The sequence below is a fragment of the Streptopelia decaocto genome (assembly GCF_964273445.1).
Source record: "Streptopelia decaocto genome assembly, chromosome: 7".
NCBI lineage: Eukaryota > Metazoa > Chordata > Aves > Columbiformes > Columbidae > Streptopelia > Streptopelia decaocto.
In genome coordinates, this window is record NC_138661.1 from 17,799,815 (window position 1) to 17,825,451 (window position 25,637).

The 25,637-nt window shown below is 40.7% G+C and overlaps 1 protein-coding gene across 1 annotated transcript in view; it reads left to right on the forward strand.

Moving 5' to 3' along the window:
- The first annotated feature begins 19,933 nt into the window (after positions 1-19,933).
- PPP4R3A (protein phosphatase 4 regulatory subunit 3A) overlaps positions 19,934-25,637 on the forward strand; it is a 45,062-nt gene continuing 39,358 nt past the window's right edge. Inside the window, exon 1 of the mRNA XM_082057422.1 lies at positions 19,934-21,419. Within this exon, the coding sequence (XP_081913548.1) occupies positions 21,278-21,419 (142 nt within the window). The 5' untranslated portion in view covers positions 19,934-21,277. The remainder of the gene's footprint in view (positions 21,420-25,637) is intronic.

The window sequence follows — 25,637 nt, forward strand, 5'->3', positions numbered from 1 at the left end:
AGGGATAAGAGGGTCATTAGAGGCAGTCAATATGGCTTCACCAAGGGGAAGTCATGCTTACCCAACGGCATTGACTTTTATGAGGACATAACGAGGTGGATAGATGATAGCAGAGCAGTGGATGTGGTGTATCTTGATTTCAATAAAGCATTTGACACAGTCTCCCACAGCATCCTTACAGCTAAACTGAATAAGTGTGGTCTGGATGATCGGGTAGTGAGGTGGACTGTGAAATGGCTGAAGGAAAGAAGCCAGAGAGTCGTGGTCAATGGGGCAGTGTCCAGTTGGAGGCCTGTATCTAGTGGAGTGCCTCGGAGGTCAGTACTGGGGCCAGTATTATTCGATATATTCATCAATTACTTGGATGAAGGAGTAGAGTGCACTGTCAGCAAGTTTGCTGATGACACCAAGATGGGAGGAGTGGCTGACACACCAGAAGGCTGTGCTGCCATCCAGAGACCTGGACAGGCTGGAGAGTTAGAAATTTAGGGAGTTAGGGAAAAATTTAATTAAATATAACAAGGGAAAGTGTAGAGTCTTGCATCTGGGCAGGAACAACCCCAGGTTCCAGTATAAGTTGGGGAATGACCTGTTAGAGAGCAGTGTAGGGGAAAGGGACCTGGGGGTCCTGGTGGACAGCAGGATGACCATGAGCCAGCACTGTGCCCTTGTGGCCAAGAAGGCCAATGGCGTCCTGGGGTGTATTAGAAGAGGGGTGGTTAGTCGGTCAAGAGAGGTTCTCTTTCCCCTCTACTCTGCCCTGGTGAGACCACACCAGGAATATTGTGTCCAGTTCTGGGCCCCTCAGTTCAAGAAGGACAGGGAACTGCTGGAGAGGGTCCAGCACAGGGCAACAAAGATGATGAAGGGAGTGGAGCATCTCCCTTACGAGGAAAGGTTGAGGGAGCTGGGGCTCTTTAGCTTGGAGGAGACTGAGGGGTGACCTCATTAATGTTTATAAATATGTAAAGGGTGACTGTCAGGAGGATGGAGCCAGGCTCTTTGCGGTGACAACCAATGATAGGACAAGGGGCAATGGGTACAAACTGGAACACAGGAGGTTCCGCTTAAATATGAAATGAAACTTCTTCTCATTGAGGGTGACAGAGCACTGGAACAGGCTGCCCAGGGCAGGTTGTGGAGTCTCCTTCTCTGGAGACATTGAAAACCTGCCTGGACACATTAATGCGTATCTTCATCTGGGTGTTCCCTGATCTTTCGAGGTCCCTTCTAATCCCTAACATTCTGTGATTCTGTGAAATGCTGTAATCACATAACTTTATACATTCTGTTAACATGGAAGTGCTGAGTATGTCATGGATTCTACCACTAACGCTGGGATTGCTCTAGCTAGCATGGATTTGTTAATCAATGAGGAATTTTGCTCAGAAAGCTTGTTTATGAACATTTTAAAATGAAGCTATAGGGAGGATTGTGCTGCTTCATGGTCTTTCAAATAGCAGGGATAAGGAATTATTCAAAATGAAGGTCATGTTTTGGCCACAGAACCACAATGCTAAAAATTAACCAACAAACTTTAAGGCTTTGCTTTACTTCGTAAAAGTGGATTTAGAAGCATTGATGTGGAAAAGACAGCAGTGATTCAAGGGAGAAGCAACTTCCTAGTCACAAGAATTCTGGACTGTAAAACTGCTACAGCAGAGCCCATGATGCCTGATAAGGTGACTTTCATCAAGAGCTTTGCATCCAAACAGTGGTTCTTGCATGACTTTGGTACTATAAATGGGAAAAAAAAAAAAAAAAAAAAAAAGAGACATGAAGTTACAATGATGCAGATATGTGATGCAAGACTGTAATAGTAAAGCAAAGAACAGTGTTGAATACTTGGAACGGAACACAACTTACATTTCCAGATGCAGAGCAGTCCTTCAATATACAGGTAAAAGGCTTGGCATTTAGTCCTTTTTTAAGCATATAGTTTGTGTGCAATACATGAAGCTAGTTCATGTGACTTGGACAGCCCAATAATGTAAACTTTAGGTAAGTCTACTAATATATTTCTTCCTCATTTTCAAACACTATTAGCTGGCAGATGTAGTCTAAATGCTTATATTCAGCCAGAGGTGAATCTTAACAGATTCTGTCTCTCTTGTCTTTTCTACTGAGAAATAAAAGCACTTTACTTTGGCTGTTATGAAATCTTTCAAGTCTCTTTCAGTTTGGCAATGTCCATATATGTATTATCTGTTGCCATATACCTTTAGTAGCGGCCTAATTTAAAAGCTTAAGCTAGCTGTAAACATAAAGTCTATAGGTTCATCTGTAATTTTGATTCAATATGTCAAAGCCAATTTGAGAAGTGAGCACCATTCCATTGATTTAATTTGGCTATACATATTACCCTTTGTTTTCATCAAAGAAAAATGACGTTTGATGATTTTCAAAAGAAAACCATATGAATAAAAATAGTTGAAGACACTTAAATAAAAGCCAAATGATTTATTTTTTAAAGTATTTATTCATTTTCTATTGCATGTGGACATAGTTACTGCTCCTGACTCACACACAACTTCTTAAATAGTTGGTCCTTAGCAGATCATTGAATAAGTCAAATTAATAGAACGGAAGCAAAGAGAGTGTAAGTAACACAGATCAGTGCTTAAATAGAATCTCAGTCTAGCAAAACAATGTGTGTGTTTTGATTTGCATGTATGTAAAATTCAGGAAGAGCAAAGGAAAACATTAACAGTAGGGAGTATTTAGAACTTTTTAATTTTTTTTACTGATTTACTATGGTTCTTGATTATATGCCCACTTGTAAATTAAATTAATATATATGAGATTATTTTGTGTGAAAAGTATTGTGGATTTTGGTGATCTTTGTCTTTTAAGGCAAATTATTCCTATTGGTAAAAGTTTGCATGATGAAGTTGTTTAGGAGGCGATTAATATAATCACCAAGATAAACATCTCTCACCCAGATTTGAGAAGGATAATTCTGCAATAATGGTTGTTGACTAGTTGAAGTTTACCCAGACTGGCCATTTGTTGAAAATATAACCATATGGTAGTGTCATTAGTGGTGGTCAGATCACTAAGGAAAACAGTGTTTAGATAATTTCACATCCTAAATCATGAGGACAAAACACTCCAAATGCTTACAGCATTTCTGAATGCATATCCCTTTGAGAAATTAGGCAGCTATGCCCTTAGATGCCCAAGGCACATTTGAAAATGCCAACTCTCACCTGTGGAGAGGAGACCAAGTCCTGTCCTGTGCATCTGGTATGACGTGAGCTACACCTAACCCCAGATGGGGAGGCAGGAAGGAATTCAAGGTGATCTTCACACCACGGTACTTTATCCCACGTGAGCAAGAGGTCTGCTGATAGCAGGGAGTGATACCAGGATTTACAGTTGATCTACACATATATTTTAAAACTGAAGAGGGGCACTTAACATCCCTTTTAAACTGATTCAATGTGCCAACCTGACAGGTCACCTTAGGAAACTGATGTGCCACTTCACTTATTATACATTTAGGTCCCTATTAACTTCTATGAGGGCTGGGTGGTTACTTGCACAGGCCAGAGCAGCCTGGTAATGCTCAGAAGCAGCGTTGAAAGAACACAACAACAAAGGCAATGGTCACAGAAGGAAACACAGGAAATTCCATTTAAACATAAGAAAAAACTGGTGGCAAAACAACAGCTCTGGACTCTCCATCCATGGAGATATTCAAAACCTGACTGGACTAGATCCAGAGCAGCCCTTTCCAGTAGATTCTGTTTCGTGCAGGGGATTTAGACCAGGCAGTCTCCAGAAGTCCCTTCCAGCCTCAACTATTCTGTGAACACTGAGAATTTGAAGGCCAAACAGAAAAGTAAACTCTGGCTTCAGACTCAGCTTTTGGTGCTTGAAACTCAGATAAATCCTATTATAAGCACCCAAGTCCTCATGGAGATCAAAGCAAAGAAAGCCAGCTGTGAAGAGAACTTCTTTTACACTTGCATGTATTTTCTTTCATGCACTAACATGGATAAGCTTTAAAAGCTCTGTGTGTGTGTGTGTGTGTGTGTGTGTGTGTGTGTGTGTGTGTGTGTGTGTGTTAAAAAAGAAACAACAAAAAGAGGGAGGGAGCTGCCTTGTAAGAGAGAATTAAGCCCAAAGGCTGGAGAGCTCAAAGCAGTGGAAGTCAGAAAGAAAATTTTTAAATCAACACTTTTAAAGATTTTGAAGTGTGTAATAAGTGAAGATGGCAAGGCTACAGGAAAAGAAATTAAATATGCTTCCACAGTTGCCTTCATTTTCTGTGGCTACAGCACAATAAAGGACAAGTTACCCAGTCAGCCAAACTGGCAAAGAAGCAATTATGGGTATTACGGAGGGAGTACGTGGAGTTGGGATGAAGAAATTTTCCCTATTCCATTCACAAAGCTTTGAATGCAAGTAAATTCTAGAGCTTGAATTGTTTTGTTTTGTTTTTTCCTTTCCTTGGGATTTTCTTCAACTACAGAGAACAGAGTACTTAATTCATATCTTCACTTTCTTGCTCAATTTCACAGCTGATCCAGTGTTTCAAATGCAATTAATACACCTTGTCATTGGCAATCCATCACTAGTGAAAGTGAACGCAAAAGAAGACTGGGATGAAATGGACAGTTACACACTGGAATTTTCTGTTTGCAAACATTACAAGCCAGGAAGGGAACACAGTTCATTCTGAGCAATAGCCACGCTTCCACCATTCTTTTATTAAGAATGGTTATTCAAATACAGCATTATTTTATTCTGAGTAGTTTGAGTAAATGGTGGAGTTATCTTTAGACTGAGTCTAAAAAGTAATAGCTTATTTTTGTAGTGTAGAAAATAGTTATGTAAAATTCTGCTGAAATTTCCTAATCATCTTTTCTCAGCCTTTGGATAGAACATTAATATATATATATGTCAACAAAGCATTCCTCTACATAATGCACATTGTTAAAAAAAAAATATTATATTTGAAACTTCAGGTTGGAGTATCCCTCTTCTTCTGTATTTGGTTCACTCTTGTTTCTTTATGATTACTTCTTGCAGTTCTTTCATATAATCCACTAAATAGCCAGTTTCTTTCTGATTTTTTTCAATTTGGAGTCCTTTTCCTATTTGATCACAAAGAGGTATGCATTTAATTATAAATATCACATGAGATGTAGTTCAGAAAGATTGAAGGAGATCAAACTATAGGCATTGGGTGATACTGATCTTTGTAAGAATGTCTTCTGATGGAATGGAATGGAATGGAATGGAATGGAATGGAATGGAATGGAATGGAATGGAATGGAATGGAATGGAATGGAATGGAATGGAATGGAATGGAACGGAACTACCTTGATATAGCAGGGAAATCTTAGATGGGCAATGGGAGATTTCAAGAACTGGAAAATAATCTGAGAACTCTCACATTGACATATCGTTAGTAAATTTGTAGAACAAATCAGTTAAAGAAATAATAAATAACTCCCAGGGCATAGAATGGTCATTCAAGAATTTTAAACATGAAATTCCTCACTTGAGAATTGTGGTGTGTAACCTATCGCTTCAGTCAGTCAGGAGAGCAGATGATGACAGACATGCCACCACTTTTTAAAAACTACATCAAGGTGATCTGAAGAACTATGATGCCCAAAGTCTGACTTTCATGGGTGGCAAACTGAACAAATTTATTGTAAAATAGAACTAGTAGAAATTTGAATAAATTAAAATATGAGGGAAGAATCAACATGGATTTTGAGAAAATAAATGGTATAACAAATGTAGCAATCATGAGGCTGAGCTAGCAATATTCACATATTTGGATTTACAAAATGCTCCTTTGAGCAAGGGACTTTACCAAGCGCTCTAGAAGAAGCTTAGCTGCCATGGAACTGGAGCAAAGATCACCCATGGAGTAGCAACTGGATGGGAGATCCACATAAATGATAATTTTTCACAAATATTAAAGAAAATAGCCCGTGGGGAACCACTGGATCTAGAGGTCTCAATCCTGCTGTACAAGCCATTCACAAATGTCAACAAAAAGGTGTTTACTGAAGCAGGAAATTTTGTGGAAGATAAAAAGTTGTGCAGCAAACTCACAACTACAGTGAACAGTGAGGAGCTGAAGAAAGTTTCAACCAATGCTGAGCACTCAGACAGTAAAACCTCTGGTATAATGCGTGCTTAACAGATTGAAACAATTTCATCTGAAATAAAAATGCCAAATAGAGAGCTCTTAGCTGTTAAGGGATTTGGGAGTTATTTGGGTAGGCAGCTCCATGCTCTATAGCAAGAAAAGACAAAGTCAATGTTATAATACAATTATGTCCTTATGAAGTGAATAGAGGACAAAACAGGAAAACATCACGATGCTGTTGTACCAGTCTTAAATCGTAAATACATGTATGTGCTTCTGGTCATTCGTCTCAAAGACCGATGTAGTAGCACTAGATAAGACACAGAGAAGGTAAACAGTAGTGATCAGAAAGAATTAAGAGGTTCTATACCAGGGAAATGGAATAGCACATTCCTTTGTGGAAAAGACATGATTACAGGTGGGCAGGGCATAAAATCAGTGGTATAAAGATGGTGGTTTCTTGTTTCTCAGAAGTGCAAAAGCTATATAGTAATTTGAAACAAACAAAAGGAAACACTCTTTTTTATATGTTGCTTAACTGGGTTGCTGAACTCGTTGCTAGAGGATGCTTTGGAAATCAAAAGTATAGATAGATTTAAAAAGGGATTAGACAAATATATGGATGATATGTCCACTGTTTGCTATTGAATTCGGAGGGCCAAAATACTTTGACAACTAATTGTCAGGAAAAAAAAGGACCACTTTGTATTATCCTGTTTCTTATACTCTTTCTCTGAACAGTCACAACTGGTCACTGTACAGAATGCTAAAACAGATGGACCTTTGGTGTGACCAGTGTGGCAGTTCTTACAGTCTTGTGACAGACGCTTCTTCTTTGACTGTGTTCAGTGTCATGCTGAGGCAACATCAGTTGAGCAATATGAGAAGTTCAGTATAAAAATAACACCCTTTTCAAAGTATTCTTTCCATTTGTATCTACCACTCCTCTCTACTGTGGAAGGCATTGCCAGTAGCTAAAAATACGCAAGCCCATAAATAACACCAGCACCAATCATGTGTGGCAGTGATCTGCTTGTACCATACTTGTCCACATAATTTCTGATAATTGCTTCCCCCAAATACCCTGGTAAAAGTACGGCATTACCATATGCGCTGGAAACTAACGAAATCAGGCTTTGTTACATTGAATTTAGAACTATGAATTCTTCAAAGACACCTCGCTAAGCACATTCTGGTATGAGGCCATTCCTAACAAAAAGAGGGATCAATTAAATGGTCTCCTGATCATTACCATAGAAGCATTACAAAAGGAGAAAGACAGTTTTGAAATAAGTTGTTCTAAGATAAACAAATTAAAACCAGTCCCTTGATACCCTTGCACTAGGTTAGTAGGCAGGAGGAGCAGATACATATATGTAGATACAGCTGCCAGTGCAAACATGGCAGATGTATCTTTGGTTTGGGAGTAGTAGTTTATTTTCACAGCATAACTACCTATAGGGTAAATCTACTATAGCTGTGATTATCTCAGAAGCATCCTGTATTTGTAATATGGTAGCATATATTATAACACTGAAGAGTAGCAGTGTATGTGGGAAATCAGTTAATTACATTTCTCCAGTTCCAATGACTGCTGACCTGTGGATACAGAAGGATCCAAAAGATGAAAACAGCTTTCCTCTCCTAAAAGAATGCATTGTGCATAAATAAATGAATACGCAAAATCAGACACTAGATTGAAAAAGTGCATAAAATTAGTCTATTTTTAATATATGCTAAAATATCCCTTTTTTCTTATTGAGGTTGAATAAATTAAACTGCTGCTTTCCATGTAACTCTGTGACCTTCCGGGGCTTTTATTTTCAGTACAGTGTTTTGAAAAAAAAATTCCCTCGGGATCCCAAAGTTCTTCTGCTATGAAAGAGCTGAACTGAGATATCTGGAGGCAAGAAACAGCACAGTTCCCAATTATGATACCATTCACTCTACTGCTATTAGAAAAGAACCGTTTCATTGTCATTCCATAAACATTTCCCATTTAAATGGCTGAAGATTTATTTTGCTAACAAGTTTTTCTTTCATTTTGTGAAATGTGTGATCCTGAGTTTAAGCTATTATAAAATTGCATAATACGTCCTATGTTTAAAATGCAACTGATTAACAGAACTTGTATCTCATACTAAACTAATATTTCTGATTTTTTTGCCTAAATAAGACATATGCTCTGTTCGATTCTTTGATTTAAACTTAAGCCTGTAAAGGTAACATACATGCTAAAGATCTCTAGGGTTTGGTCACAATGGACTGAAAGCATCTGATGTCTTTTGAACATGGTTTCTGAGCAGTGTCAGGTGGAGGTGAGAGATCACCTGAAAATCCTGAGTCTGACAGATCCAGTCAAAAAATTATGTCCATATATTAAATGACATAATCCATACAAGTAGCAAGCACCTGTTGGATCAGTTGTTACTGCTGAGGTAAGGGCTAAGAATGAAAAAAAGCCAAACCAGAACAACCAATCAAGCAAAAACGATAGCTCTTTTTGTGTGAAAGACTTCCTGGGAACTGAAATATTTAATATAGATGAATGACTTTCTTTGTTTTGTATGCTTTAGAGTTTAATACCATTTCTTCTGTTGTATTATGCTGACACTGAGAATAAATTTTTAGCATCCTTTCTGCACAATAAATATATACTTAATCTACATTCCTCTGTCTTATGGTGCATTTATATGCAGGTAATCTATAGACCTGTATCCGAACAGAGAACAGGTATTTCACTTGGTGAAAACATTTGTAATGCAGTTCCCAGCAAACTAAGAATGTAAAACCATTATAAGGATTCAAAAGTAAGTCTTTTCTAATCATTTCATGGTTACTGACTATATCTTAAGATGAATTATTTTACCATCATTTATTTCATACTTGGTGTTCTTTGTTTTTCTACAACATACTTTAAGAATCAGTATTTCAGTATGCAGGATACATATTTTTATATCAGATTCTAAAGGATGTGACGGTGTAAATTTTTAAATATTACATTAACAAAGAGTATAGACAGTGGTATAGAACAGTTATTGGAATATAAAATCTGGTAACTTCAATGTAAATGTTTAAACATAGTCATTAATGAGGAAAGCACCTGCACCAGAGTTTCCACTTTGAATCTATTCTCAACATTATTGGCAGAGGTACTGATAAGATGTCATGAGTTAAAATAGTGAGTGCTGATCTGCTTGAAGGTAGGAAGGCTGGACAGAGGGAACTGGACCGGCTGGATCAATGGGCTGAGGACAATATTACAAGGTTCAAGAAGGCCAAGTGCTGGGTCCTGTCACAACAACCCCTGGCAGCACTACAGGCTTGGAGAAGAGTGGCTGGAAAGCTACCTGGCAGAGAGGGATCTGGCAGTGTTGGTCAACAGCTCGTTAAACATGAGCCAGCAGTGTGCCCAGGTGGCCAAGAAGGCCAAGAGCATTCTGGCCTGTATCAGGAATAGTGTGGCCAGCAGGACTAGAGAAGTGATTGTGCCACCTTCAATACTTCAATACTGTGTTCAGTTTTGGGCCCCTCACTATAAATAAGACATTGAGGTGCTGGAGAGAGCACATAGGAGGCAACAAAGCTAGTGAGGGGCCTGGAGCTCAAGTCTGATAAGGAGCAGCTGAGGGAACTGGGCTGTTTAGTCTGGAGAAAAGAAGGCTGTGGGGAGACCTTATCGCTACCTACAACTACCTGAAAAGAGGTTGTAGCAAGGCAAGTGTCAGTCTCTTCTCCCAAGTAGCATACCGTATAGGGATAGTTGCACTGGTTTACCCATCACTTCTTCATAGAAGTTTTGTATTCAGGATTTAGTCAAGAAACTGAGCTAGAATAACTTTTCATGGCTTTTCCACAGATTTCTGAGTTGTATAAAAAATATGTTAACAGTCATCTCAAGCTGAATGCAACTGTATCTTGGCTGAGACAATGTCTTCACTTTTACCTTTCTCACACTATACAGACAAGGTAAGAAATAAAGCAGACACCTAACCAGTATTAGAGTAATAACTGATCCAATTGTGCTCAAATTGTGCTCAAATTGGACTGTAAAGGAGACAGTCCAAACTAACACAAAGGCTTGAAAGACTTAAAGAATGCCTGAAATAATCAGAGCAGTATTTCCTTTAAATGTAGTCATATAATAATGTACCACTTAAACTTCAAGTTCTAAGAATGAAGTATCCAATTACAATGCTTACAATCTGTTTTTAACTTAAGCATTTCAGGGCCATTAGAAATCTGTCATTTCCTTATTTTGACACAGTTACTGAAGTCAACCAAGTGACAGGCTGGGAAGTCAAAGGTAAGGATAATTTGAAATGATAGAACGATTTTGACCCCAGTGAGTCCATGGCAAAATCCAGCAATTTCAGTGAAACCAGGAATCGTGGTCTTTGAAAGTCATTGCAAAATAACAGAAATCAGAAAGCTTTCTGAGAATTACTGCAAGAAAAGCATCCCTTTTCCCCCATACTGTTGCTTTTCTTGTGTCTTTGTCTTCACCATAGTTGTAGTTACAGTGGATACTTTATACAGTTATTTTGCAATATTATCAGGCATCTTTTTCCCCTTGCCACTCCTCATGCCTACAAAGAGGCTAGACTGAACTGAATGTCAAGGTGGTGTGTGGGAATTCCCAAAAAATCACATCCTGGGAAAACTGAGAACAGTGTTTGCAATGTGAAGAAGAAAAGGGACTATACATAGGATAAACCAGAGGCTGATACATGCTGTTTGAGAGGGGAAGGTTCTCAAGGCAGTGTAAGACAAGAAAGATATTAAATACTGAGAATGTATTTGGCTTGAGGAGGGAACCAAGTTGTGTAGCACCTTGCAAGTGTAGAGATTAGTCCTATAGCAGGGGACACAGTAAAGCAAAGATTCTACGCTAGAGATGGGTGTGAGCAGAATGGCAGGTGAGAACATAACCTAAACACAGATGATATAGGTGTGCTGAAAGGAATCAGGAGAAATGCAGCAAAGATAGAAAGAGGGCAGCTGCATGAGTGAAGGAGGGAGATGAGCATGACTGGATCCATGATTACCTAGGTGAGAAGGTCAGGAACGGGACTTAGTGTTGATCTGTGTGATATAGAAAAGGTAACAGGAAAGCAGAAACCATAATCCAAATGATGTGGGATTATGAGAAGTGAGAAGCACAGTGGAAAGCAGGAAGGGATCAAGGCTGCAGCTTTACTGACTGGAATTAGTCTTGTTTTCCTTTATCTCTAGTTGCCCTAGAATTCCCTTGTGCCTGCAGAGCACTGTGAGATCTTTAGGTGACCAGGGCTCTAGGGTGGCAGTGTCAGAGCACCTATTGGCAGCTGGTGGTTCTGTTGTCCCCATACATATGCATTAAACTGAATTGCTATGGTGCCACATATTTGAAATAGTAGAGAACCTCTTGAAATCGGGGACCCTGGAACACTTAAGGAGGCTAATAAAAATCAGAAAACCCCAGAAGTCTAATAGGCAAGAAAGGGAAATGTGGAAGAAATCAGACCCACAAATTTCACAGGCACTGCTGCAAGAATGTGAAGAATACATCTGACACTTCCTGCTGCTGTTTATTTACTGTGTTCACCAAACGAGCGGGGAGTTGGACCATTTATCCAGCTTACTCTCCAGTCCTGGGCTCCCAAGACCATGACCCCACACAGCTTTCATAGCATCGTAAACCAGCTGCTACAAGTCCATGGCTACAGAAATGTCTCAGTCAGTGTGAACAGCACCTACACGGGCCTATAAAGAATTCGGGCATGTTTTGTAACGGGTCACAAGACTGTCCAGCACTGATGGTGCTTGATCAGGTTGAGCTGGAGTCCATGAATGATGACTCAGGTATGGACTTTATATGACACGCTGGGATTTTAGTCTCTGTCTCGTGAAGCTTCACTTCACATATTTAGACAATCTCTCACAGTCAGCAGCTTCCTCTACTGATCCTTGAGCATTGTGTTAGAGACAGGACTCCAAACAGTCCCAAATGCTGCTGTCAGTGGTGAATGTAATCTGTCACCTGATGGGTGACAGTGCTCGGTGCCTCACAGGAATCAGTTAGGGGAAAAATGAGAACAAAACCCAAGAAACTAACTAATTCTCTTTCCCTACCTGTCTATGAAACTAAAAACTACATTAGGTGAATTTAATATATCTGGGGAAAATTTTTTAAATTGAAAATATTTTTGAATTATTTTGTTGGTTTGTTAGTTGTTGTTTTAATTTTACAGGTACTGATGAAGAACCAGGAATGTTAAAAATATAAGACTAGTTTGCTGCCCAAACTAGGAAGCTGCATTTTTTTTTTCAATCTGCCTCATAAGGAAACCTTTCTTATTAATCAAGAAAAAACAAAATATGTAAGGAAAACAGTGACCCAGATTTCGGTCTGCTTGTTAGCAGAACTTTTTTGAGCACTAGGATACAAAAAATACCCACCACTAGACAAAATTGTTAGTCAGCTGAAGGTCCTTATTGAAATTTTGCTTGATTGCTTTTAAAAGCAGCATAGATATGTTCCTTCCTAGATTTACTTTTGCTCAACTTTATGTTCAAAGTTCAGCAATTCTTATAGAACTGACTGAAAATGGTGTCAAATGTTTCTGCTCAGGAAAGCCTACATTTTGTTAATATTTTTTTCCTGCAAAAAAACAAAGAATCCACCAGTGATGATGATGATGACTTCTTTTAAAAGGGATCTGGTCTTTCCCATGTTAAAGTATCAACTATTTCTGGACTTTCCCATGGTTGCCTGTCCATTGAATTTCAGGTCTCATAAATAGACTGTAACTTATGTCATTTACAGTCACTATATGTCATTGTGTCACTATAATTGACTGTTATTTAAAAATAACAATCACACCAGTTCATATGAAAAATAAATTAGTTAAATCAAAATCTTCACTTGTGCAAGTCCAACCTCAGATCTCATGTCAAACAGCGTCCTGATCCCATATTTGGCCATGTGAAGAACACATTTCCCTCGAATATTGCTTTATAGCTTTCTAAACATGGTAAGCTGAATCCGTTTTGGTGAAATTCAAACTCCGTCTAGCCCATGCCTGCCAGTTACACAGAGACCTGGAACCCCGGCAGCTCCAGTCGCATCCCTGGAGCCTGTCATGGCTCTTGACCTACCTGATCTTAGTGTGCATCTCCAATGGGGACAAGCAGCACCAGGGGTGCACGGTGACTCCCATGAAGCCTTCAGCCCTCTGCACCTCCAGAGAACTTCCCACTAAAAGATACTGCTGGCCTGGCACTCTTGGGACCTCACAGAGGGAGGCACGCAGGAGACTTTCACCAGTAAATATGATCTGTGAAGACGATGTTTATCAATAGAACACAACCAGAAAGTGCTTTTAAAAGGTTGTTATCATTATCTTTATTTTTCATTTGGAAAATGATAACACACACAGATCCATACTGGGGCTTGGGGCTTCACAATTCAATGTTTTACAAAAGAAAAATAGATGTAGATACAGCCTGTAGCCCAAAACACTTTAGTCAAAGAAAACACAGAAGAAGGTAGAATAAGGAACTAATGAAACGTATGTAATTCTATATTCAGCTTTTAATTTACAAACTAGCATGTTGCCATAACACAATTTATACCTACTATGTAGAAACATATTTTTTGACATTCCATCACTGAAATTGCTTTCCTGTGGTGACCATCCACTTTCCACCTCGCAACGTAGCTATTTTGTTCTGAAATACTGAAGCAGGACAACAGTTCTGCTGAGTTCTCAGGTTGTTTGCATCTGAGAGAAAAAGACCATACTGTATACTTCTGCTTCTGTGCTAAGAACAATTTAGGGGTAGAATTTTAGTAATAACCGAATAACAGATATTTTAAATGTTTTCTGTTTCAGATTTATGCTGATGATGCTATGATCTTTTCTAAAAAACATTTTATTTAGATATTGGCAATTGTATTATTAGTGGGCATTATCTTCACAGCATTTCCAAGACAAAATTATGATGGAATCATAAAGAAAAAAGAAACATGAATTCAGGGGGAACAACAAAGGGTCACCATTACAAAATTAAAATACTGCAACTGCTACTTCTTCCCAGGTGGAGGAGCAGTGTTTAAAAATTATGTGCAAGAAGATACCCAAAAGATAAATTATTTCTTTCCCTGCATGTTTACTGACCCTCTTACAGATGTTTATGTTAAAGGTAGCTCCTGATTTGATGACATATTATTAATCCTCTGAAATGTTTATTTTTACATATGTAACTTCTCCATTAGAATTTGAGTTATCCTTTCCAAGTTGGTTTTCAAATATGCAGAAAGTATATGTTTAAAAGATTTTTATGCAGAGGATTTCAGAAAATGTAAAGAAATCTCTTCTCACCATACTGTTTTAGTCAGTATTAAACCCAAATTAACAGGTAGAACTGAGATATATTCTTACAGATTATCTTATTATTTTTTCAGGTTCCATCACCAATGAGAATTGTAAACCTCATAAATTAATCCTGCATTTTGTTTAGATAATTGTGAGTTAAGATTTAATAACAAGTAATTCCTATATAGTATCAAGCTGCAGTGGCAATTAATGAAATGGTGTGTACTTACACCGTCTTTGCTAGCAATGTCCAAGTATGCTCTTAGTCTTAGCTTCTTGGAAACAAGGTTATGACATGGATCTCACAATTCCTGCCTCTCTATCCATCATTTTCTCAAAATATCACCAACCATATGGGTCTAAGAAAAGTGTATTGCAGTCCGAGTTACAGATGAGATACTTGAAATCTTATAAAATAAAATAAAATAAAATAAAATAAAATAAAATAAAATAAAATAAAATAAAGGTGGGGGGGTTACATGGGAGCAAAAGTTAGCAATAGGAAAAAAAGCACTCAGTAACATCTTACTAAAAAGACTTACAAATACAGTCAACAGGCACAATAATAAATATGAAAACTAGAAATACTCATTGCATAGGGATAGGGCAGCTAGTGTAATTCAGATATCTCAGAGTTCCCCTCTCAGAAAAAGGGGAATTTTCACTATCAGATGAACAGATGACCCAGACATGTTCTCTGCATCCAGTATCTTCCGCAGTGCTCTGAAATTCTTCAGATGACGAGGTCTGCGTATTGAGAGAAAGTACAGCATTTCCAGAGAGGCACGCAGGAATTCAGAACAAATACAGCCTTTGCATGACTATGCAGTTGCACAGAATTCTTAAAAGGAAGCTCTGCCTGGAAGACTAGGGTCTTTTCAGCACTGTGAAATTTAAGATGACGGTATGGGTTGGAAGAGGTGACATTTCTGTTGAGGGGATCCATATGCATATTATGTAGGAGGAAGAGCCAGAGTTTTAACTGCTGACCCACACAGGTTCAGGTTTGTGGTTCAGGTACAAGAACAGGGGTCCTGCTTCTAGGGGATCTCCATCAGGATGTGAACACAGAGCAGTGGGAGCTGAGACGTGATCCACAGGGTACGCTGCAAAACTGTGCATGCTGTGGGAATCCGAGATGTCAAAGTGCAACAAACAGTTCTTCAGAGTGGTCCTTTTCTAGCCCTTTTCAATTTCTTAAAATCTTTTAACAATGAAGACACCACAATTACAGAATGTGGCATTAAGGTTACTTCTGGTCCTGATGTTTCGTTCTTCCATAGCTTGCTAGCTTACAAAACACCCAAGGGGTATATTTTATTTTACAGATACAGCAGGGTATAAGAAGTTTGTGTTGGATTGCTTGTTCACTGTGCAGCCCAGCTTCTTTCTGAGATGCCTTACTATTTATTCCCACTGGTGTGACCTCGTATTTAGCTGTATCTGAACGATCCCATGTAGGAGGAGTAAGTCAGGGCACAACCAGGCCATCCCCAGCTGACCATGGTGTCCCCCACCCTGTCTGCTTGAGCTGCTCATCCACCAGCTCTTGAATCAAAATTGTTCACAGCTCAGAATTTTAAGTGTAATTGTTTGCCTTAAAAATGCAGTGATGACTGAGAGGTGCTTACGAGCTCGCAAACACTGGCAGAGCTGGGGTAAGACAGAGGCAGCTGCCAGTCAGCTCCCAGCTGTCCCAGGCTAAGCCATTCCTTCTCCTCCACCAGAGCCTTCTGCAGGTCAACTTGTCCTTTTCTGAGGACTCTGTCCTCAGCTGCATGTATAACTCTTCCAGGCTCTCTGAGACATACACAGTTTCTGTTCACAGAGATGTTACATTGACTTTCTAATCATTACTAAATGGCATCAGTCGTACTCGTGATTTCTGCACAATTGTCTAGAATCGTCTCCACTGATTGGTGATTCATTCTGACCCACACCAGTCACCCCATTTCTGACCCATGCAGAGTGAGCTTTCTTCATAGAATACAATATTTACTTTCAGGAAAAATACCCAAGAACTATCCAAGTATATCATATTTGCACCATTACCCTTACAAGTAACTTTGTAATTTAACAGGAAATTAATTTTTTTTTTCCATAAAGCCACATAAACTGCTGCTCCTATATTCCTTTCTTGTAATTCCTTATTGTATCCTGTATCAGCATTCATTGTCTGTGATTGATGTCAGATAAATCAGTCTATAATTATCCGTGTTTTCACTTGTGCGATTTGAATATTTTTAGTCACTCTTCACGTCTTGCAGAATTTGTGCAATAATTTAAGCTTTATTAAAAGTCAATATAATACAAATACACCACACATATTTTCAAGCATAGAAAAAAAATTAAACAGTTCTATTTTTTGCATCAATATTTTTTAAAAATCTAGATATAATAGGCCTGTAATAATGTTAAGATTTAGAAAACTTGACCTTTTCTTAAAACTACGAACCATGCATATCCGTTGACATTCTCATCCATTTTTCTATGCTTTATAACTTGTAATGCTTGCTAGGTTTGCGTTTTTATAGTTCTTGTATATATTTATTTCAAACTGGTGTGCTCACTTCCCCACTAAACTAGAATTATATTTTTCCGAATCTCCCCTCTTTCTTGATCTCAATACCCTGACTTATGTCAGTCAATTTCTTCTTCATAGACTCCTCCTACTTCGATACAGTTTTTCTATTTAATTTTTATTTTCATTCATTCGTTTTCCACACCTTTTTTAGGAACAAGTCCAAATGTGTCTCTGGGAACAAGACATAGCCAGTGTCCATGTGCGTGTATATAGTGTGAATTGTAACCTTGTTTGCACATACTGAATGTAGCCATATCTAAATACTCAGGCAAGTACTTTCATTCTAGTAATTATCTTTACCATAATAGTTAGAAGTTATTAATTTCCCTTTCCTTTTTTTTCAGAAAATCATGACCTAGCTTTTTTAGAAACTCTAATTTAGTGCACAGCTCTGAGTTATATGTCTGATCTGTTCTTCCTCATAATAATGTAATTTTCTTTCCCAAAGTTATGAAATAAAAAGCTTTCTTGTTCTATAGTCTTGACTCCTGTGCAAGATGCCTTCACTGGTAAACCCATTTTAGGCTTGTTCCTATTACACTGGTCCATATACAGTTACTTTCCTATGAATATGAGAAGTTTAAAATCGTATTCAATACTCCATTTCCTCACTTATTATTCAGTTCCTGGTGAGTCAAAACCTCTGCCAAGGCAAGGTCCTTGGTTATTTACAGGAACTAATGGAGCCTAACCTTTTAACTCAGTTAAGAATGCCCTCTCATGATCCCTGAAGATATTTGCTTCTGGACATGGTCCTTCAAACCTCTGAAAATGGAGAGAAGGAATTGAGATGTGACCAGACACACTTTTGCCTTCTAAATCATGACCCTAAGAAAGATAAACTGGGTGTTTTTTTCTTTCACATCTGCTTTCCAGCATGGGAAGTCACCCTCAATGCCCACCTTTTTTCTGGAATCACCGAGGTGGAAACATTTAAAAAAAAAATAATGCTCCTGGCAAGCATAATAAGAATTGGGATAAAACCTGACAATTGAGCACTGTGGTTGGGCTGAGCATTGTTCAGGCTGATATCAAAATAACACAAGGTAATGAAAAGAAGATGAATCAAAAATTTTCATAAAGCAAACTATGCAAACTGAAATCTGATTGAACTTTGTGTTTTCAATTCACAAAAAAAAAACCCAACCAAACCTGAAAGAATCACTGCAGTGAACAGTGGTCAATGCTTAATCTAATGGCCACAGGAGGATACCATTTGTAACTTGTAAATTAGTATAATGGTCCTACAGAGATTTCCCTAAGTGACATCAATCTTTTTTGAAGTCACAAAAATCCATCTCCAGAACTGCCTAAGAGAAATTCTGGCACAGGACATCTCCAGGCCTGTGCCCTTGGAGGCTGTGGGGCTCGCCAAAGGAAGGTGACGAGCATTTGCCATGTGATGGTTTCCCTTCATAGGGGCCATAATCTGCAGTTCTCAGATGACTGAATCTTTTCCAAACCTTTCGTTTCACTGGCCAAAACCATCACGTTAAGAACAACAGCCTACAGCTTCCTCACAAGGGGAGGCGCCGATCTTTTCTCTTTAGTGACCAGTGATAGAACCTGAGGTAATGGCAGGAAGATGTGCCAGGGGAGGTTCAGGATGGACATTAGGAAAAGGTTCTTCACCCAGAGGGTGATGGAGCACTGGAACAGGCTCCCCAGAGAGGTGTCACAGTCCCAAACCTGACAGTGTTCAAGAAGAGACTGGACAACACCCTCAGACACATGGTGTGAACTGTGGGGTTGTCATATGCAGGGACAGAAGTTGGACTCGATGATCCTTGTGGGTCCCTTCCAACTCAGGACATTCTGTGATTCTACAAACTGATCACAATGTACATTTAGCCACATTATGGACACCTGAACAATACTCTTGAAGACATTGGTATCCTCAGCTCATCCTTAGGTGTCAGCAGCAGGCCTGAAAGCAAAGGCCAAACAGCTTCATCTGAGCACAGTGGGAAACCGGGCACCAGTTGTGGAGCCGGACAGTGTCTTTTTCATGGAGTGAGCAAAATGGAAGACAGAGAAAGGAACACAGTGCTCAACCTGAGGCTTCCTTGTGATGTAATTAATTCTGAGGTGAAAGCACATAATCTCACATAACTGGAGTCAAACCAGCCCCAGTATAACTTGAATGAACAAATATCAATATTTCTTTGAACGTATTAAATAAATCAATCTAATCAAGTATATAAATTGCAATGAGTTCCCACATATGTAGCATATCCAGAACACACTCTGAAACGGACTCTCGTGCGGTGATGTGCCTGTGGGGTCCCAAATGCACTGGTGTTTTTGCACATTTTAGGGAAATCTGTTGAACATATGTTCAGATATTGGCAGCAGTGGCAAAAGCAGAGACTCGACAGCTTCTGTTTGTTATTGCAATTGTTAGATCCCATCTCTGTCTATGGAGATCCAACAGCCGCTCTACCAGAAGCTGTTGAACTTTCAGATCACTCAGCAGCAGCGTGCGACAGAAAAGAAAATTTAAAAAAAAAGAAGGAAAAAAAGGGGGGGGGGGAAGGAAAATATAAAGAAAAACCCCAACATTTTGCGATAGGACGGGTCCAGCTGTGCTCAGTCAGAACACGGTCCCAGGTCTAACCCAGGCAGGCGAGGGGCGGGAGCAGCGGCCCGAACTCCCGCGCGCGGCGGGACGCGGGGCCGCGCGTTTCCCAGCAGCTGGGTCCCCACGTGGGGCCGCCCACCGGCCGCCCGTTCCCGGCAGCGCCCGGCGAGGCCCGGGGCGCCTCGCAGAGAGCGGGCAGAGCCACCGCCGGGCGCGGCCAGCAGCGGGGCAGCCGGTGCTGACCCTGTGCCGCGCGCCCTGGCCGCACTGCACCCCCGCTCCCCGGGCCCGCGGTAACGGCCGGACCAAGGCCCCACGCGTGTCCCGCCCGCGCGCTCCGAGAGCGATCCCAGCAGGGCGCCGCGTGGGGGCGGCGCTGGGCGCGGTGCAGGGCGCGGTGCAGGGCGCGGTGCTGTGCGGCAGGGCTGGTGCTGCGTGGGGCGGCCAGGACTGCGTGGGGCCCGGCAGCGCGGGCCCACCCGTGGGTGCGGAGCGCGCCCCCAACCCGCTGCCCGCTCGGGGCAGCTGGCCCTTTAAATGCTGGCGGGCAGCCCATGCTGCCGCTGGCTGGGAGACCCCGCGCCTCCAGTGAGAGGTGAAACCAAGATGGCGGCCGCGCAGTGACTGAGGCGGAGACGGAGCCGGTGGGAGCTGGGCTGGACGGGCCGCGCCGTCGCCGCTCGTCCCCTCGGTAGGGCAGAGCGCCTCTCTGCCGCCCGGGCTGCTGAGTGCCTGGAGTGTAGCCACGTCGCCGGGCGCGCTGAAGAGTCGGGACTGAGTCGCCGCAGCACCGGGAGGAGGAGGAGGAGGAGGAAGAAGAAGAATATGGCGGCCGAGTCGGGCTGGGAGTGAAGCCGCCGCCTGCGACGGGAGCCCATGGGGGAGACGGGACGCTGAGCGAGCCCGCCCGCTTCATCCTGCCCCCAGGACGGGCAGTGCCCCCAGGCCCGGCCGGCCCGGCGGGAAGGAAGGCGGCTCCGCGGAGCCCTGCGCTGACGGACGGCGAGCGAGGGGCTTCGGGCCTGGGCAGCTGCTGCACAATAGAGCTGAGCTCCGGGCCGGGGCGAGCGGCTCCTCTCCCGCTTGCTTGCCCCCGCCAGCTTCAGCCCGGCCTCACCAGCCCCTGCCTGCTTCCTTCACTAGGGCCCCGGCCTCCAGGCTCGGCTGCTCCTGTCACCCCGGGTCGGCTGGCCGTGGCCGCCCGTGCCATCTCCTCCCCACCGCTTCTTCCACTGCCGTGGATCCACTTCTCCTCCGGGTTCCCTTCTTCACCGCCTCTCCTGCCTGCCCTTCACCCTGCAAAGAGCCTCTCTTCTCTCTGCGGCTCTCCCCTGCGTAGGCTTGCTTGGCTTTTGTGCAGCGCCTGACTGTGGCTGGAGGAGCAACCCTTTCACATCTTCACCTCTCTTCTTGTTCCCTCGTTTCCCCCGCGTCCCCCAATCCTCTGTTACCCTCGATAATGAGGATCCCATTGGAGCACTGAAGAGGAGTAAGAAGAGCTCGCTTGGCGTGCCCGTGTGGGGCTGCTCCCTTCTTTCCCGGTCCCCTCCCCTGAGGGGCCCCTAGCCCCCAACCAGCCTCCTGCTCCTCCAGCAGTTGCCAGCCAGAGCGGTGGCTGTGCTGTGGCAGGCGGCAGGATGACTGACACCCGGCGGAGGGTGAAGGTTTACACGCTAAACGAGGACCGCCAGTGGGATGATCGAGGCACAGGGCATGTGTCCTCTTGCTACGTGGAGAGGCTGAAGGGCATGTCCCTGCTAGTCAGGGCAGAGAGTGATGGTAAGTGTGCATGTCTGAAGGCACAATCTTTCCTCATCCTACCCAGGAAAAGGAACTGGGCTCAGCTTTGTGTCTGTTGCCTTAATGTTTTACTGTGTAATTCAGGTGTGATTCCTAAAAGCAAGTAATAGGCACTAACTATAGTTCACTCGTGTTAGGCCAAGTGATAGAAATGGAAGATTGCCATCAAGTGCAAGTGTAGTAGACAGTTGGTTCATAGTGAATACACGGCATTGCATACAAAATATCTTCAGGTCTTGTAAATCTTGTATGGGTTTGGATATTGGGTGGTCTATTACTGGGTGCCCAATGTACTTCAGTTTCAAAACTGATCATTGTGATATATCTTTCTTTGGATATTTCTGGAAATGATACCCTCAGGAAAGGAGTTATTCAAAACTTGGATCATATTTTTTAGTATAAATTTTTTAGAGGTCATTGGATGGCTAACAGCCTTTTTTTTTCCTCCCTTTTCTTTGGTAGCAAGAATTATGCAAAACATTCTAAAAGCTATCAACAGTTATTGAAGTACAGTTGTTACAGTAGTAAAGACAATATAGTGAACAGAACAGCGTTTTCAGTGATGCTTTTTTAATGGAATAGTAGTTCTCAGTTGGTAAGCAGTTCTGAATCTTCCTGTAAATAAATTTGAAACGGTGCATTATCAACTTCCTTTACATTTTATGACAACATATGTTAGTAGTATAGGTTGAGTACTAGTATCTGCCCCGTAGCTATGTGTTTTGGCTAGTCTTGGTTGTTGGTTGAGTTCATGGCTGCTCTGACCAGACTAGATTTTAAAATGTATGCTTTGCAATATCTAGCATATACCATTTTGCTAGTAAAGTCTGTCAGTGCGTGACTTACTGCTTCATAGCTACTGTATCTAGTGACTTCTAGATATAGTTGTAGCTTGTGACTGTCAACAGACCTTGTAATTTTCTTTATTTGGCTTTTTCATTGTTAGAACTAGGATGAAGAGCAACTTGGGAATCATTCATTCTTACAGTTTGAGAAAGTTCTGACAAACTGTACAATAATCTCTACAGCAAAGATCATAAACTGATATGGAGGAATCAAACTTTCATCTAAGCAGGATTTTGATAATTGAGCTTTTGATAAGCATGAATCTCAGGATTTTGTAGGTCCTTGATTGTACTTCAAAAAGTTAAATTGATACTAGATTTTATTTATTTTACATCAAAGATGATGCATTTATAGTTTGGCCAACTTCATAGTGTAAGAAAAAGCATTCAAAATGGAAATAGATTTAGTTTAATTTCAACATGAGGGAGGTAAAAAGAAGGTTAGCACTAAATTTTTAGGCTAATCTTTACAGGATATTTCATTGTAGATACAGTCCTTTCTGTCTACATGGCTGCTGTGTTTGTGTTTTAAGACTGGCATCATATCTTCTGTACACCAAACAATTTACTGATTTTTTTTTTCTTTTTTTTACTAATTCTTTTTAGAAAAAGTGAAGGAACTGCAGTTCATAACCTGCTTGTGAAGAAATAGCCCATTCAAAAGAAAATCCCTTTATTGACTTTCAGTGGGATATTTATGCTTAAGACTGATTAGAACCTCAACGGGACTGTTGTTGCCAGCTTGTATGTTGTAAATTAATGTCTGTAAGAAGCAAAATACAAATTGGTATAGAAGATCCCAAAACAATGATGAAGTCATTACTTTGTGTTACATAGCCAGATAGTCTAATCAAAGCAGAATGGGCTCAAACTCACTAATTGCACCTAATACACAGAACTACGTTCAATAGGATACACACATTAGACTTCTCTCAAACAGCATGCATATACTTAGTATTGAATAATATACAGAGCTTAAGTTCTTAATTTAGTAGGTAGTATCAGTCCTGGATGTAAATGTGCGCTCTATGAATAGGCTAGTTTTTCTAACTTGCTTGTGTAAACAGCTCATAAGATTTGATTTGTAGTTTCTTTATTCTCAGTGTCAGTTGTTTGTGGGCTGATTTTGAAAGCTAATGCAGTCATTTTTACATGTGAGCAAATGGTTTGGAAAAAGGTAATACCAGACTTGTGGTTTAGGTATTTATGCAATTCATGCATTCCCTTGGATGTTTTTTTAACTACATGAAGTTGTTGAGTGTGATTTTTTTTTTTTTAATAGTTATCAAAAACATACAAGTACTGGGAACCTGACCTACACACGATTTGCCTCCATGTTTCCATTGCGTTCTTGTATTGTCTTTGTCAGCTCCTCCTCTTTCCACAATGAAACTTCTTCCTTCCTCCTTTTCTAAACCAGCTTTTCCTCACGTTTGAGCTGAGATTCATCCTGTGCACGATGGCATGTTCTAACTGACTTACTCCAGGAAGCTGACTGAAAACCTCGGATCTGTCTGAAGTTGAAGGCTCAGTTTCCTGAGTGGGGGAAGCCGTGGGGGATGTTTGCAGCAGTTCCTGCTGTGGGGGAAATTCCCACTCCTGTTAAAGGGCCAGTTCGTCTGTACACAGAGCAACAGCAGAATTACCAGGGGTTCATTTGGCTGACCATCTGGGCTAGCACATGGTTCAGTCTCTTGATTGTGCAGCTGTTACTTGGTGTATCTCTGTAGCTGTTTTACAAGTGGTTGAGATTTTATGGCAAAGTCAGGGTTTTCAGATAAGAGAGCTACAGTTGATATGCCAAGTCCAAAGTAAGCTGTCATCTGGAGTTGGAGCAATAAGAATTGAATAATAGTGCAATTTTTCTTTTCTGGAGGAGTCTTTTTTTTTGTCATGGGTTGGTGTTTTTTTAACACCATCTTAAAAGAATTTAGAGCCGATGAATGATTTGTGTTGCTGTCCGAGCTGTTTAATGCTCCCAGGAACTAATCTTTAAGAGTCATTGCAAGCAATTTGAAGTAATCTGTTATAGTACAGAAATATCATAAACTGTTTTCAGATCAGATATGCTTTGAGACAGGTAATAGTATTTTTTCTTTACACTTAAACAACTGTTAACTTTTTTTACTTAAAACCCTGAGAAGTTTCTCTGTGTGATTCCTAGTTGTAGTGTGTTCTATTTGAATTGCAGTAGAGCAGTGGCAAACTCTCTTCTTAGAAATCACCACCTTCCACATGAGTTTGTGTATACTCAGAAGCCTTTGATTTCTTACCTGTTTCTCATATGGTGTTTTAGGCTGCTGTGACCTGCTTCATTCTTAAAATGTCTTTGTGCTTCTAGATTTTTCACTGCATGGTTTCAGATCACTTTTTTGTTCTGAGCCCAGCTGGCTGAAGTGACCTCTAAAATGAACTTTTGTGTTCAGCTAACACGGGTTAATTTGAAAGCTTAGACTTTTAATTAAAGCCTACTAGTCTTGTAACTAAACTTTTTGATGAGCCAAAGTGAACTTCCCCATTGGAGGACATTTGCCAGCTTTTTTTCAGGAACCATCTGCTTTTATTCAAAAGTTGTAGTTTGCCATTTCTGAATTCTATATGTTAATGACTTTTGCAACACAGTAAGCATCCACATGCTTGCTGTTGCTTTAGGCTAGGTATCAGCAACCCAGTAATAGTGGCAGAAGCCTCGGCCAAAAATTGGCTTAGGTTTTCTTTACCTTGCTCAAACTCAAGGGATGAATTTTATTTGTTTATTTTTAGGAAAGCAACACAGAAAATTTTGTGGTTATGTACTTACCTTAAAATGAAAAAAAAAAATGGGAGGAGGGATGGGTTGTTTTTTGGTTTTTTTTTTTGCTTGTTTCTTTTCTCCTGGTTCTCCCTTTAGTGTTTGGTTTGACTCTTCAGAAATGTATCAGACTAAGGAACAGTCTCCTGTGGATGCAGAACAGTTTCTTGGACCTCAGTTGGAGCTGTTCCTTAGTTTCTGTGGATTGGTTTCTGTGATTCAGTAGCAGCAGAACTGATTGCAAAACTTAAACCTCTGTGTGCATCTTGCTAAAAACACTTATTTAATTGAAATTTCCATTTAAACATAAGGATGTGTATGCAGGTGAGGAGTAATGAGAGACACTGTACCTTTTCTCCTTTTAAGAAAGCATCCACCTAACAGTTTGATGGGAAAGGAGTGGTATTCCATATCAGCAGGTCTCTTCCATATGCATGTATGTAAATAAGTCTGCAGATTTGTTGTTTGAGACTATAGAATTGTTACATTTGATGTTCTCCAAGTATCTCTGAAAATAGTATTGTATGTCGGTATTTGATCTCCTTTGAGCAAGTCTTTCCC